Source organism: Canis lupus, chromosome 36, assembly GCF_003254725.2.
Source record: "Canis lupus dingo isolate Sandy chromosome 36, ASM325472v2, whole genome shotgun sequence".
Lineage (NCBI taxonomy): Eukaryota > Metazoa > Chordata > Mammalia > Carnivora > Canidae > Canis > Canis lupus.
In genome coordinates this window covers 16,514,260-16,529,311 of record NC_064278.1, presented here as the reverse complement: position 1 = coordinate 16,529,311, position 15,052 = coordinate 16,514,260, and the positions used below count along the sequence as shown (strand labels likewise).

At 36.3% G+C, this 15,052-nt stretch overlaps 2 protein-coding genes across 3 annotated transcripts in view; one reads left to right on the top strand and one right to left on the bottom strand.

The window, feature by feature from the left end:
* Positions 1–15,052, top strand: part of SLC25A12 (solute carrier family 25 member 12) — a 206,338-nt gene that overhangs the window by 34,402 nt on the left and 156,884 nt on the right. The window lies entirely within an intron of this gene.
* Positions 1–15,052, bottom strand: part of HAT1 (histone acetyltransferase 1) — a 67,962-nt gene that overhangs the window by 21,382 nt on the left and 31,528 nt on the right. For both annotated transcript variants that reach the window (XM_025460186.3, XM_025460185.3), the window contains exons 5-8: positions 6,718–6,897; positions 6,326–6,447; positions 5,721–5,825; positions 5,291–5,397 (exon numbers count right to left, since the gene is read on the bottom strand). In XM_025460186.3, coding sequence (XP_025315971.1) covers positions 5,291–5,397; positions 5,721–5,825; positions 6,326–6,447; positions 6,718–6,897 — 514 coding nt within the window. The remainder of the gene's footprint in view (positions 1–5,290; positions 5,398–5,720; positions 5,826–6,325; positions 6,448–6,717; positions 6,898–15,052) is intronic.

Genomic DNA, 15,052 nt, shown 5'->3' with positions numbered 1-15,052 from the left:
GAGCACTATTAAAATGCATTTAGTGGGAAGACAGAACAGGCCAAGGTTGACCTCACCTGCCTGGAGATCAACCATAAAGAACAGAAAGAAATGCAGGAGGTCACCAGGAAGAGAGAAGAAGCAAGGAAAGCAAAAGATGATGCAACTTCGGATGCCTGGGTGGCTCAGTGGTTGAGTGTCTGCCTTCGGCTCAGGGCATGATCTCAGAACCTGGGATCCAGTCCCACATTGGGCTCTCTGCAAGGAGCCTGCTTCTCCCTTTACCTATGTCTCTGCCTCTCTCTCTCTGTCTCTCATGAATAAATAAATAAATCTTTTAAAAAATTATGTAACTTGGGCAGCCCCAGTGGCTCAGTGGTTTAGCGCCGCCTTCAGCCCAGGGCCTGATCCTGGAGACCCGGGATCGGGTCCCACATCGGGCTCCCTGCATGAAGCCTGCTTCTCCCTCTGCCTGTGTCTCTGCCTCTCTCTCTGTGTGTGTCTCCCATGAATAAATAAATAAATAAAATCTTTAAAAAAATAAACAATAAAAATAAATAAAAATTATGTAACTTTATCAGGAAAATGAATGCAATCACTTACTCTAAATAAGTAAGCATGGCCTGTGGGAGGAACTAGGCCCTACTGCCATGACCTTTGCTGTGTCTTGCCCACTCTCTGCCCTGGCACCATTGACACAGCCCCTCAGAGCCAGAAGCCCCGATGTGGCCTGTGGTCTTCTCTACATCATCTTTGTCTCCTCTACATGATCAATAAATGATTAATAAATCACTTAGGAGGAAGGAAACTGGGGGGCTGGGGAAGGAACAGCTGCTATCTTTGCAATGAAAAGATGAGGACTGTATTTCCTATGTAATCAATGGAATGGTCTTGTTTTCAGAATTTAGTACCTCTGTTGGGGGGCAGAGGGAGTAATACAGGAGGTGGGGTAAGTTTTCATTTGTCAGGTAGATTGTGCCTCAAGGGGCAGTTGTGCCAGGGTCAGCCATTGATGAGTTTGCAACAACCAGACCCAGACTATTTCCTGGAAGCTCACTCAGAGAGAGATTATATTTTAAGTCCCTGAGGATCATGGCTCCCTCTAACTGAAGCCTTCCCTCTCTGCCTTTCCCTACCCCATTCCCAGCTACCTAGGCAGAGCCAGGATCCAGTTTTCACCCTACTCATCTATCATTTCAAGAAACTTCTGTTTACTCAGCAGCATTCAGGCAAACCACACTCCATAAGTTCAGTGTATGTATTTGGCATGTTAAACTTCACACTATCACTTAAAGCACACACACACACACACACACACACCTCGACATAAAGCTATAGTAATAAGACAGTATGATACTGGCATAAGGAAAGACATATCAGATCATTAGAGTCTATAAATACATCTTTACATTTATGGTCAGCTGATTTTCAACAGAGGTACCAAGGCAATTCAATAGGAGAAAAACATTGTTTTTAACAAATAGTACTGGGTCAACTGGATAGCCATATGTAAAAAGATGAATTTAGAAACTTACACACAAAAATTAACTCGAAATGAATCACAGACCTCAATGTAAGAGACTGGGAATAATGACTGACTGCAAATGGACATATGGGATCTCTTTACTGTGGTAGAAATATTCCAAAATAGGACTGTGGTAATGGCTGCAAAACGAGGCAGACACACTAAAACTCACTGAACAGTACACTTACACTAATAATTGGTGAATTTCATGGTATGGAAATCATACCTCAATAAAGTTACTTTAAACCTCTACTAAGTGACAAATTCTCAAGGAAGCAACTCTTTTTTTTTTTTAAAGATTTATTTATTTATTTATGATAGACATAGAGAGAGAGAGAGAGAGAGAGAGGCAGAGACAGAGGAGGAGGGAGAAGCAGGCTCCATGCCAGGAGCCCGACGCGGAACTCGATCCCGGGACCCCAGGATCGCGCCCTGGGCCAAAGGCAGGCGCTATACCGCTGAGCTACCCAGGGATCCCCAGGAAGCAACTCTTTAAAAAAAATTTTTAAAGTACTCACAGACGAAGCTCAAGCTTATTCAATGTCAATTTTTCCAAGTCTCCTTCTTCTAAACTGATTTAGAAAAAAGAACTGTTTTTGGATGTAAAAAGTCAGGAAAGCATGGGGACCTCTCAAAGACTGGATTCTCTCTCCATTTTTCATTCCAAGCTAGTTGACACAGAGCCTCCAGCAAATTGTCAATTACTATTAAAGTATTCTTATTGATACTGGCTCCTGCTGAGGGTGCTAGTATCAATATGAAATTAAATTTAGTATGAGTGATAGCTTAGGTAACTTATATGACCCCAGAAGATCAGGAAAAAAACATATCCTAGAATAAAGAATCAGAGTTGAGAAAAATCTAAAATCTCATGCCACATCCCTATCAGAAATTTTCACATAAATCAAAAAGTATGGGGCGCCTGGGTGGCTCAGTCAGTTGGGTATCTGCCTTTAACTCAGGTCATGATCCCAGGGTCCTGGGACTGAGCCCCGTATTGGGCTCCCTCTCCCTCTGCCTGCTGCTCCCTCTTGTTTGTGCTCAGTCAAGTATCTTAAAAAAAAAAAAAAAAAAAAAAAAGAAGACGCAAAAAATTTCCATTTAGCTTTACATAAGCTGTTATAGAATGACAATCTAAAGGGCCAAGTCACCATTTCAGTCTTTAAGGCACTTTAACCAAAAGTAGACTGAAAATGATCTTGTAATAGTGATACTCAATATTTCGTGACATCTTTCAATTCCTTTGTTTCCATGCTGCAAAGATAAGCAATACATTTAAAAGATGAAATTTACTTGAGTATAAATCTATAGTGACATGCAAAATCAAAAACTGAATTCTTTTCAAATACATCATCTAACAACTTAAGTGCTCTATCGCTTTATAAAAAACCTCTCTATATTAATGTGCTACATTAGAGATAAAAAAATCATATGAGGGACTCCTGAGTGGCTCAGCAGTTGGGTGTCTGCCTTTGGCTCAGGACGTGATCCCAGGATCTGGGATCAAGTCCCACATCGGGCTCTCTGCGAGGAGCCTGCTTCTCCCTCTGCCTTGTTTCTGCCTCTCTCTGTGTGTCTCTCATGAATAAATAAATAAAATCTTTTTAAAAAAATCATATGAAAAAAAATCATATGAAATGAGATAGCACAAACCACCTAAGTATAAAAACTTATATTTTAAAATATTCTATTCTAATACTATAAGAGACTTTTTTTTGTAAGAGACCTTTAAAGGACAGTTATAAATAGCTCTTAATATACTACTTAATACACTTAATACACTACTAATAGATTAGTAATATTGGTATATATCCCAGCCTAAGATCAATTTCTACTGCCAAATGCAATTCTCTTCATACTTCTAGAGGAAACAAATCACTGATTCAATTTTTATAAGGTCTTACAACTGAGATATATTCAAATGCTTTATATCTTAAGATAGTGACATCCTATTCAGCAAGATGTACATGATATAAAAAAATGTCTTCCAGTATTTTACTTTAAAATTAAGTGCTAAAAAAAGAAAGCGGGAGACAATTATATTACAAACACTTATCTATCCTGTAACATAGGACCATCAATGTTACCTTTTAATTATTACTGTATCTGGCTGTCTGTTAAGTATGCAAAGGCCATCTCAATATGAAAAATATTCAGGATTGCAAAGGGAGATCCAGAGCCTCCTAAAGATCCACAAAGTGAAAAATATATACACAAAATAATGGAGAAACAGGCAAAAAGTGGAAAATTCTGTTATTTTCTTTGTTAAAAAAGACTGGATATGGAAATCTAAAAGAATTATTTTCATGAAAACAGCTGATAAGGCATTTTTAGTAATTTGTAATGTTGAGAAATGTTAACATTCAAAATAAAAGCTGATATCTAGTTTTCAAATTCAGAAGTCCTTTAGCATGTTTAGCCTTTTCTCTTTGGAGACTTCAGTTTGCAGTGAATAAAGGCTACCACTATTGATGACTCTTCACTGAGATTTAAGAAATAAAATTCTTTATCTGCTAATTGGTGCTAAGTATCAAGGACTTTATTGGTTAAGAGTAGACAGAAGAAAATGGTTAAGAGGCTTCACAGAAACAACTCCTGCTGGCACATTACCCACTAGAGAAGACAAAGACTACTTATGTGAACTCTAAGACTCCAGATTAAAATCACCAAAAAAGTCCCTTCGTGTAGCACCAAGTCCAAGCTCTATAAAGTAAACAGAAGCTAAACAATTTCTAGCTTAGTTAAAAATAAGTATCATTTTTTATTATGTTTCTGTAATTTTTCATTTAAGCTAGTAAAGGTGTCACTTAAACAATTTGTAACTTTTGATATAAACCAACTTAAGCAATTACTTATCTCCCAACCAGTACTTTTTTGGTGTCTTTAAACAAAGTGGGGAAACAATATTCCAAAACAGCATTTTTCAAGCAAATTTTAGTGTGTGTTAAGTATTGCAGTTTTAAAAACAAAAATGTACTCAAACTGTTATGAATTAATAAAATGCAGTATCTAATTTGGATGTGAATATCTGGTATAATATTTTTCATGAAAAAAAAGTGACTTTCAGTTTAATCAGCAATTTTCTGAGTTAACAAACTTGAAACAGTGTTACTCAGGAGAAAGAAAAAAATGACAACACAAATGTTCCTTGGGGCACTCTGTTTTGTGGCAGCTCACAAGTTTACATACTATCATCTCTAACTCCATCTAATGATGACTTTAAAGAGGAGAGTCTTGCTCCTTCTCCTAAGCATCCTATTCATATTATTTCTCAGCTAATTCATAATCAAAGATGTTTCTAAAACAAAGAGGCCTGCATCTTATAAACTACTGTTGTGAAGGCATGCATTTTAGGAATAAAAAACACATGCCTTAAGAAATGTGTATTCTATTCAGGCATTATTTATTTGCCTTGGTTTTTCTCTCTCAGTAAAGTTTAGAATATTACTCCTCTACATGAAAATTAGAGCAGGGTCTCTGAGCAATGCAATGGTTGGCCAACGAAGTCACACCACACTTATAAAGTACATATGCCTGACCACGATTTCTCAATATATATTCAATTCATTATCTTCAATTTGTTCAATCCATAAAGCACTTCTTACTTGGATATACAATCTGATCCTACCAAAGGCTTATAACTTAAAATATTAACCATAAGCCATCTTTACATAGGTCCAAAAAGACCTCAAGAGAATGGTGCTATTTTATTTAAAACAGAATAGTTAACTTCTGTCAAAAACAATATAAGAAGAGATTCTTTAGAAAGGCCCTTCCAGTACATACCTGTAATATCAAGAACAGAAGGAGATGCAATGTAGTACCTATGAACTGTTTCAAGAAGTTGAGCACCATGACCTTGACCTTGAAATGGAGTCAGTATCAGCATCTGACTACAGTAAAGAAATGATTTTAAAATTAAAATATCACAACATGATCCGTTTAAAAATTGCAAATCACTATAGTATTAAGAAGATTTTAAAGGTAGGTTTTTTTTTTTCAGTCGACCTTCAAGACATCCAAAAATTATCGAGATACTCAAAATTGGTTTAATCTTCCACAGTTTCAAAGGGAACAATGAAATAAATCACTACATAGCCAATGAATAATGGTGATTTTTTTTAAACAAATCAACACTATTATAACAAGTATTGGAAACTTCAGCAGTTCCTTCTTCTGAAATAAAAGACAAGGCACGTGTTATACCACCAATTACCTTACACGTGGCCGGGTTTTGTCTGGGTACACATAGTAATTATAGACTGTCATGTAGCCTACGGTCGCAAAGAGCGTAGCTCCATCCTTATTATACTTCTCAAATCTGCAGATAAAACAGAAAGCCAAGCAGGTCAATTACAGTCGCGCTCCCATGCAGTGTCCATTTTCTTTTCCATTCTCTGACTGAATTTTCAGTGTCAGCAAGCTACTCTGTGAGGGCCCAATGGGTACACCTGCTATGTTCTGAATGTACAATTCACTTAATTGGTGTGCAGCAACTTGGATAAATCAGACCTCTTTACATCACTTCAGTGCACTTGCCTATTATAAAGATGAATAGGTGGCAAGTAAAAGAAAACACAGGCAAAGCTCATTTTACTGTTTAAGCCTACATTCAGGGCCCTAACGGACAACAGCATTTAATTCAGCTCTATTCTCAAGGTCTCCGAAAGCATAATGAAGGAAAACTCAAGCCTCATAAACAATAGTTTTTCTTTCCTGGGAAAAATATCATTATACTGTCCCAATAATTGGGCCGCCACAATTAAAATGCTGGCTTTGTGGAGGTAATAAGGTCTACTGTTGCTTTAGAACTGTACTTACACTAGAAAGTAGTGCCATCTTTCATCATCCACGTCAATAAAGCTAGCAGTTTCAATAAACCACATCAAAAAGGTCTGAAGCCTTTCATGATATTCTCGAAAGCCTCTACATGTCATGTCAGCCTAGGGAAAAAGCCAAGAAAAGTCAGGTGAAACTCATCACAGAGGTAAGTGAAAGTCTGTAGAACACAAAACTGTCCTGTGGGAAAATGTTTAGAAGTTTCAGATTAAGATGTGTACACAGACACACATACAAAATAGATCTTTGTTTTTAATGCTGACAGAAACTTGTTTCCTGAAGCTAGAAATGAGTCACTGAAAATAACAAAACAGCATACAGATTTCAGGCAAATGGAGCACTTTAACCCAAGAAATATTTAGATTTATCTTTACCTTGTATATTTGAAAGGTAAAGTTTTCCCCTCCTGTTGGACTGAGAACAGAGTATGTATGGAGTAAGGTTCCAAATGGCTTGAAATCAACTTCTTTTTCCAGCAAAGAGAGAAAATCATTTGTGTTTGTACAAAATCCAGGTGGGATGATTTGTCTAATTTTGCCCTCAACATCATCTGCCTAAGGGATAGAGGTTAAAAGACATAAGAAAAAATTAATAACAAATTTGACTTTTGGTTGAATATGCTTAGTTTCTTTGAAATGGACAAAACTCACCAAAAAAACAAAACTGCAGTTTACAGTTAAAGTAGTAAACATGTGGTGGACTGGGAAAGGATGAGGTCCGTGTACACAAGAGACTACCACCCAGCTTGGAGATGAGCATGAATATGACACACAAATAAAACAGAAGATGCAGGTAGCTGGCAATCAAGTACAAGAATGAGGGCAATGCTACTGAAATTTCTAACATCGGATAGAAAATGCTGACTATATCCCTTGGGGACAATTTGAACTGGCCCAAACAAAAGGCTGCTTATTATTTTATGTGTGTCAAGGAAACCATATTATCCAAGACACGAAAAGATCACAGCAGTAGTAAGGTGAGGCTGCAGTCTGACTAAACGAAGAGCAAACTCACAATGAACAAGTGGACAGGTCATAACTCCTTCATATACTAAACTCAGTATTAAAAGGACAATTTAAAAGATATACCCACTTAGGACATACATAATTTATATGAATGGATATATTATCCACTCATCCCTATAATGTGACACAATTTTTATAGACTTGGATTTGTGACAGTAAAAAGAGACAAGCCTGGACAACAAAATTAAACTCAGAGACTAAAATTACCCTTGTTAAACAACCTCAATGAATGTTAAAACTATCAGCTGAGCAGACTTCATAATCCCTTTCAAAACCCCAAAAGACCACTTGATTGAATACATTTACTACTTCTCTTTAACCATGAATATTTGATGAAGTCTTACAATAAAGTATTACTGCTTCTCACCAGGCAATAAAACTTAATGAATTGGTCTCAACTTAACAAAACCTTATCCCTCAATACAGTCCCTAAAAGCCTGACATTACATTCAACAAAATGAGCTTGCATTCTATTCAAACTTTTTCCTGAACAATGAGGCCAGGTTTTTACTTAATGGAGTTTGCCGTGAGTTCAGCTGTAATGTTTGTATTGTATCTATTTCCACAAGGACTGACACAAGAACACTTTGTGTTAACTTACTAAGCAGCTCTTTCATACCGTTTACATGCATGATGGGTATTAGTTCTAAACCAAGACCCTTGCTACTTAGCATTCAAAACAGGGAAATTAAGATGCTTAGGACAAAATACACTACAAAAGGCTAATACAACATGCTACTAATTCCTGTCCTTTCAACCATCTTTTAACTAAGTAGAAGCAATGCACCTGCAGATGAATAGCACTTTATTATCATTCAGTTACATTTTAGGATAGAGGAGAACCAAGGATGGAGTTTATCACAAACAAGTTTTATTTTCAATGCTCTGGTACCACCAACATTTATACATAACTTGTTTATAGCTATAAAAAAAGAAGAGCTATTATTTAAAATATAGCTCTTCATTATTTTACCCAACAACTTATTTCTAATATGCATTTATTCACCATCAAGACCAAATAAACTGCATTTGATATTTTTTGTTTAAACTGCTATCTAATGTGAAGAGACTATCTTAAACATATTTTATAGAATATATACAGTTTCAGTAATTACAAGAGGAAACTGTAATAAGGAATGACTTTAATGGGTCTATAATGTGTGGCAATTAAAATCCAAAGTAGTGATGGATAAAGTAGTATAATTTTAGTTCAAGTTAAAAAAAGTCAAGAAATGCTCCTTCTAAATAATGGGGTTTATAATCTATCAGTTTAAAAGAAAACACTTCAAAGCACTTATAGTGTATTTGATTTTAACTTTTAAAAACTTTCCTATATCCTGTCTTCTCAACAAGGCGTTGCAAACTATGATTAAATAACTTCACATATCTTTTTTTTTTTTTTAACTTCACATATCTTGCATCAAATGTACTTCAAAGATTTCTTAGAAAATCTAGTTTCAAGTAGCAATTCTAGTGGAAGACAGAACAACCCAAAGGTCTGAGATCAACAAAGTTGAAAGAGAGTTAACTTTCAGCCTTCAAAGGATACCTATTTATCGTAATAAATATCTTCAAATAAATATTTTGCTCTGGGCAAGCTTACACATTAAGAACTTTTACAGGAGAATAAAAGGCTAAGTTTAAAAACAAGGAATCTGTTATATATAATAGGTTAGAGAAAATGTGTATCAGATATATTACATAAAATATAGAACATAAAACCAAATGGCTCTTCAAACCTAGAATTCAGAATCTTGCTTCACTAAAGGAAAAATGTAAGCATTTCTCTATTAAATAGATTGTTTAAAAAAAAATCCTAAACCACTTGTTTTAGAGATCTTTACTCTTCTAATTTAGTTCAGTTAAATATTCATTTTTCATATAAGATTACTGGCCAGAGGGCAGCCCGGGTGGCCCAGCGGTTTAACGCCGCCTTCGGCCCAGGGCCTGATCCTGGAGACCTGGGTTTGAGTCCCGCGTCGGGCTCCCTGCATGGAGCCTGCTTCTCCCTCTGCCTGGGTCTCTGCCTCTCTCTCTCTGTCTCTGTCTCATGAATAAATAAAATCTTAAACAAACAAACAAACAAAAAAAGGTTACTGGCCAGATAATAAATCATCACTACAGAAAAACATTATTTTAAAAAGAAAGTTTTTATTTTTAAATTTTTTATTCATTTATTTATTTTAGTAGGCTCTAAGCCCAAGATGGGGCTTGAATTCACAACCCCTAGATCACAAGAGTTGCATGCTCTGGGTGCCTAGATGGCAAAGTTGGTTGAGCCTCTGATTCTTGGTTTCAGCTCAAGTTGTCATCTCAGGGTCATGGGATCAAGCCCCAGGACAGGCTCCAGGCTTACTCAGCATGGAGTCTGCTTGAGTTTCTCTCTTCCTCTGCCCCTTTCCCTGACTCTCCTGCAAGTGTGTGCACATACTCTACCTCTCTAAAAAAAAAAGTCACATGCTCCAGTGACTGAGCCAGCCAGGCACCCCCATCTCATCTTTATTAAATTCAATGTTGAGCCAAACATTAACTGAAATCTTTTAGTTCCAATGCTTGTGGCTAAGTTCAGATTCTATTTCTGAAGATCACTGAAAAATTCCCTACCTTCAGGATATTATTTTAAACTTCAATTAAAATTATGGAAAAATAGGGACACCTGGGTGGCTCAGTGGTTGAGCATCTGTCTTTGGCTCAGGTCATGATCCCTGGGGTCCTGGGATCAAGTCCCACACTGGGCTCCCCGTGGGAAGCCTGCTTCTCCCTCTGCCTATGTCTCTGCCTCTCTCTCTCTCTCTCTCTCTCACATAAATAAATAAATTAAATAAATAAATAAATAAATAAATAAATCTTAAAAAAAAAGTGGTGCCTGGGTGGTTCAGTTGGTTGAGCATTTGATTCTTGATCTCAGCTCAGGTCTTGATCTCAGTGTCATGAGTTCAAGACCTGCACTGGGCTCCACGCTGGGCATGGAGCCTAATTAAAAAACAAAACAAAACACTGCGTTAAAAAAAGATAAGAAATTAAGCTGAATAGATCAAGAATCCAGAAAGCTACCTGATCTACTTAATAAAAATGTTTTCCAAACATTTAGCAATAGCTTTTTTTAAAAATAAGTATAAAACGTAACTGTTCTATTTAGTTCTTAGAGGAGTCATGAAGAAATGTTTTAGATTGTATACTCTCTTGCTATGGTCATTTCAACTTCTAATGTTCTATATACTTTGTTACACATGTGATATTCCCATAAAGCAATTTTTGCTTCTCCTCCTTACTACAGAAAGCAATGTGCCTAAGAATACCTGGTAGACTGCTATGATATAAATATGTTTACACTTTATTTATATTTATACACATTTGAAAACCAAATTACATCTTTAGTATCTTTTCCTAAATAGCACCATTTGTGTAAATTTGTCTATAGTGAGTTATTTTTGAAATAATGATTTAAAAAGGCACATTAAGTAGGTGGTCCTTTACGTGGCTAAAGTGGCAGACTTAATTAACATTGACTTTTTTTTTAAAGATTTTATTTATTTATTCATGAAATATACAAGAGAGAAAGGCAGAGACATAGGCAGAGGGAGAAGCAGGCTCCGGGCAGGGAGCCTGATGTGGGACTCAATCTTCAGACTGCGGGATCAAGCCCTGAGCCAAGGGCAGGTGCTCAACCACTGAGCCACCCAGGCATCCCAACATTGACTAGAATTCTAAGATTACCTAAAATATGCTACAAAAACAAGCCAAGAAATTTCCATACCTATTTAATTTGCTCAATCTTACATTATCTGACAATATTTAAGCTGTGGAAATTTGAGTACTGTTAGAGAATTAACAGTGTGAACTTTTTCACTACTGGTAAAACAAAGGTAGTATCCTATGATTTATACCGCATTAGTATTTTGCTACCTAAACTTATATATTAAATTCTAAGACAGAAATCTCAACATATAATTTTAAAGCTTTTCATCTATTTTATAAAAAGCATTACTCAGGAAAACCAGTCACAATTATAAAAAAATGTATAGTGAAATATTAGTCTACCAAAGATTATTTTTCATTTCCTCAAGATTAAATATTTTTAAATACCCAAGGTTTTTCTATAAGAATGCTAAAGAATCCAGAAAATTTTAAAAATAGCTCTCATCTACTCTCAAATTCAATCCATATTAGTGGGAGACAAAGATAAAAGAGATGATTGAAGTTCACAGATAATACAAACTGTACCCATGTATTTCAACTTCCTCTACCAAAGCTTTTCCAAGAAATGTTAGCAATTAGCAAGACAGAACAATCTTAGTTATACACTCTTACAATAAAAGGCAATGAAATTACCTTAAGAGAAAGCAGGAGGCTCTGAAAAGTGTAAGGTGAAAGAAAATGAAGACAACACAAATAAATGGAAAGATATACTGTGCTCATGGGTTAGAAGAATTAATATTATCAAAATGTTCATAATACTCAAAGCAATCTACAGATTTAATGCACCTTTCATCAAAATACCAACAGCATTTCTCACAGAACTAGAATTAAGGATCCTAAAATTTGTATGGAACCACAAAGAATCCTGAATAGCCAAAGCTTCCTGGGAAAGAACAAAAAAGCTGGCGGTATCACACTCCCTGATTTCACACTAGACTACAAAGCTATAGTAATCAAAACAGTATGGTAATGGCACAAAAACAGATACAGAGATCAATGCAACAGAATAGAAAGTCTAGCAATAAACCTATATATATAGGCAATTAATCAACAACAAAGGAGGCAAGAAGTCAACAATAGGGAAGACAGTCTCTCCAATAAATAGCATTGGGAAAACTGGACAGCCACATGCAAAATGAAACCGGACCACTCTCATACACAGTATACAAAAATAATCTAAAATGGATTAAAGACTTGAATGTAACACTTGAAACCATAAAACTCCTAGAAGAAAACACTGGCAATAAGCTCTTTAACACTGGTCTTAGCAATATTTTTTCAGACTAGTCTCCTCAGACTAGTTGCTCCTCAGGCAAGGGCAACAAAAGCTAAAATAAATAAATGGGGTATCACATCATACTAATAGTGGAGAAAAGTGGAGAACCCTCATACACTGGCAATGTAATTGGTGCAGCCACTATGGAAAATAGTATGAAGGTTCTTCAAAAACTTAAAGACAGAACTACCATACAATCCAGCAATTCCACTTCTGGATATTTATCGAAAGAAAATGAAAATACCAATTTGAAGAGATATAAGCATGCCTGTGTTCACTGCAGCATTATTTAGAATAGGTAAGATCTGGAAGCAACCAAAGTGTCCATCATAGATGAATGGATAAAGAGTGATATATGTAAATACCATATATACATACACACAATGGAATATTAGTCATAAAGAAAATGAAATCTTGCCATTTACCACAACACAGATGAACCTACAGGGTATTATGCTATGTGAAATCTAAAAAACCAAACAGAAACATCCACAGATACAGGTAACTGTTGGTTACTGTACAGGGCAATGGGGGGTGGGAGTTGAGGGGGTGGGCAAAATAGGTGAAAGGAATTAAGAAGTATAAAATTCCAGTTATAAAACAGTCATGGGAATATCACACACAGCACAGGGAATGTAGGTAATAATACTGTAATAACTTTGTATGGTGACATATGGTAACAGGACTTGCCATGATTATTTCATAATGTATAAAAACACTAAAAAAAACAAACAAAAAATGGAATCACTATAATGTATACCTGAAACTAACACATGTCAATTATACTTCAATTAAAGAGAGGTCAGGAGGCATTGATAAAAACAAAGTCAGAAAAAAAAAAAAGTCAGAAACAACCATACAATGAACAAACCATCAGTGTCTGAAAACTCAAGTTTATTGTAGTAAAATTCAGAGTAATTATGTTGTCTTTAAAGACGATAGCTAGTGGAGATGTTTTACAACATCTTAATTGTGTCTAAAAACTTTTACATGCAACAGGAGAGCTCAGCTTGGAAAAGAAAAACAGATGATGAAAGATTAATGTAATGGCAAAATTCTAATAAGCAAATTAACTTCTAAGCTGATGTGCTGTGGTTTCTGACCACCTAAAAGAGTGTATTTTTTAATACACAAAAATAATACTACATAGTATAGTCTGTGAAAACTCCAATATGATATGTAATAGTCCCAAACATAACACATATAAATCAAAAATCTTGATTTTTTTCCCAATTTAGACCTTCTTCTCTAATCTTCCCTATCTCAGTTAATAGTACTATTAAGCTTAAGCAATAGGATCCTCCTTCTTTCTTTTTTCTGTATCACTGTGTTTAATTAAAAAGTAAATCCTACTGGTTCCACCTTCAAACTACCTACAACATTGCAATGTTCTGGTCTCCCTGCAGTGTGTTCTCTCCAGAGCAACCAAAAGAATCTTTTAAAAACATAAGTCTGGCAGCCTGGGTGGCTCAGAGGTTTAGCGCTGCCTTCAGCCCAGGGCCTGATCCTGGAGACCCAGGATGGAGTCCCAAGTCGGGCTCTCTGCATGGAGCCTGCTTCTCCCTCTGCCTCTCTGTCTCTGCCTCTTTCTCTGTGTGTGTCTCTCATGAATAAATAAAATCTTTAAAAAATAATTTAAAAAATTTTTAAAAAGGGCAGCCCCGGTGGCGCAGAGGTTTAGCGCCGCCTGCAGCCCAGGGCGTGATCCTGGAGACCCTGGATCGAGTCTCACGTCAGGCTCTCTGCGTGGAGCCTGCTTCTCCCTCTGCCTGTATCTCTGCCTCTCTCCCTCTGTGTGTCTCTATGAATAAATAAATCAAATCTTTAAAAAATAAAAAAATAAATAAATAATTAAAAAATTAAAAATTAAAAAAAACATGAGTCATATCATATGAACCTTACCAACTTAAAATCTCTAAAAGCTATCAGCTATTCTTATCCGACAAAATATAGTTTTGCCAACCCCGTCAACCATCTCATATCCTTCTCTCCATTATCACAATCATTTAACAACAGTGGTATTTCTGAGTATTCTTATTTCAGGGTTTTTGTTACTAGGCTCTTCCCTCAGGTTATTACATTATTACATTGACTCCTCTTCATTCAGGAACCAACAAAATGTTTCTTCATAACACTATTTACTATTTGTTTATTGACTGTTTGTCCTAGCTAGAATATAAGCTCCATGAGACAAATGATTTTGTTTTGTTGCACTCTTTCCCTGGCATCAAGACCACAGACTGTGGAATGAACATTTTTTTAAATTTAAATTTTATTTTTAAAAAAATTATTCATGAGAGACACAGAAAGAGAGACAAGAGACACAGGCGGAGGGAGAAGCAGGCTCCCCACGAGGAGCCCAATATGGGACTCGGTCCTGAATCCTGGAATCACGACCTGAGCTGAAGGCAGATGCTCAACTGCTCAGCCACCCAGGCATCCCTGAACATTCTCAATGCAAGTTGACATAGAAAAGGCAAACCTGGGATCCCTGGGTGGCTCAGCGGTTTAGCGCCTGCCTTTGACGCAAGGGCATGATCCTGGAGACCTGGCATGGAGTCCCACATCAGGCTCCCTGCATGGAGCCTGTTTCTCCCTCTGCCTGTGTCTCTGTACCCTCTGTCTCTGTCTCTCTCATGAATAAATAAAATCTTAAAAAAAAAAAAAAAAAGGTAAACTCATTCCCCCAACATCCACTACCCTTTCTTT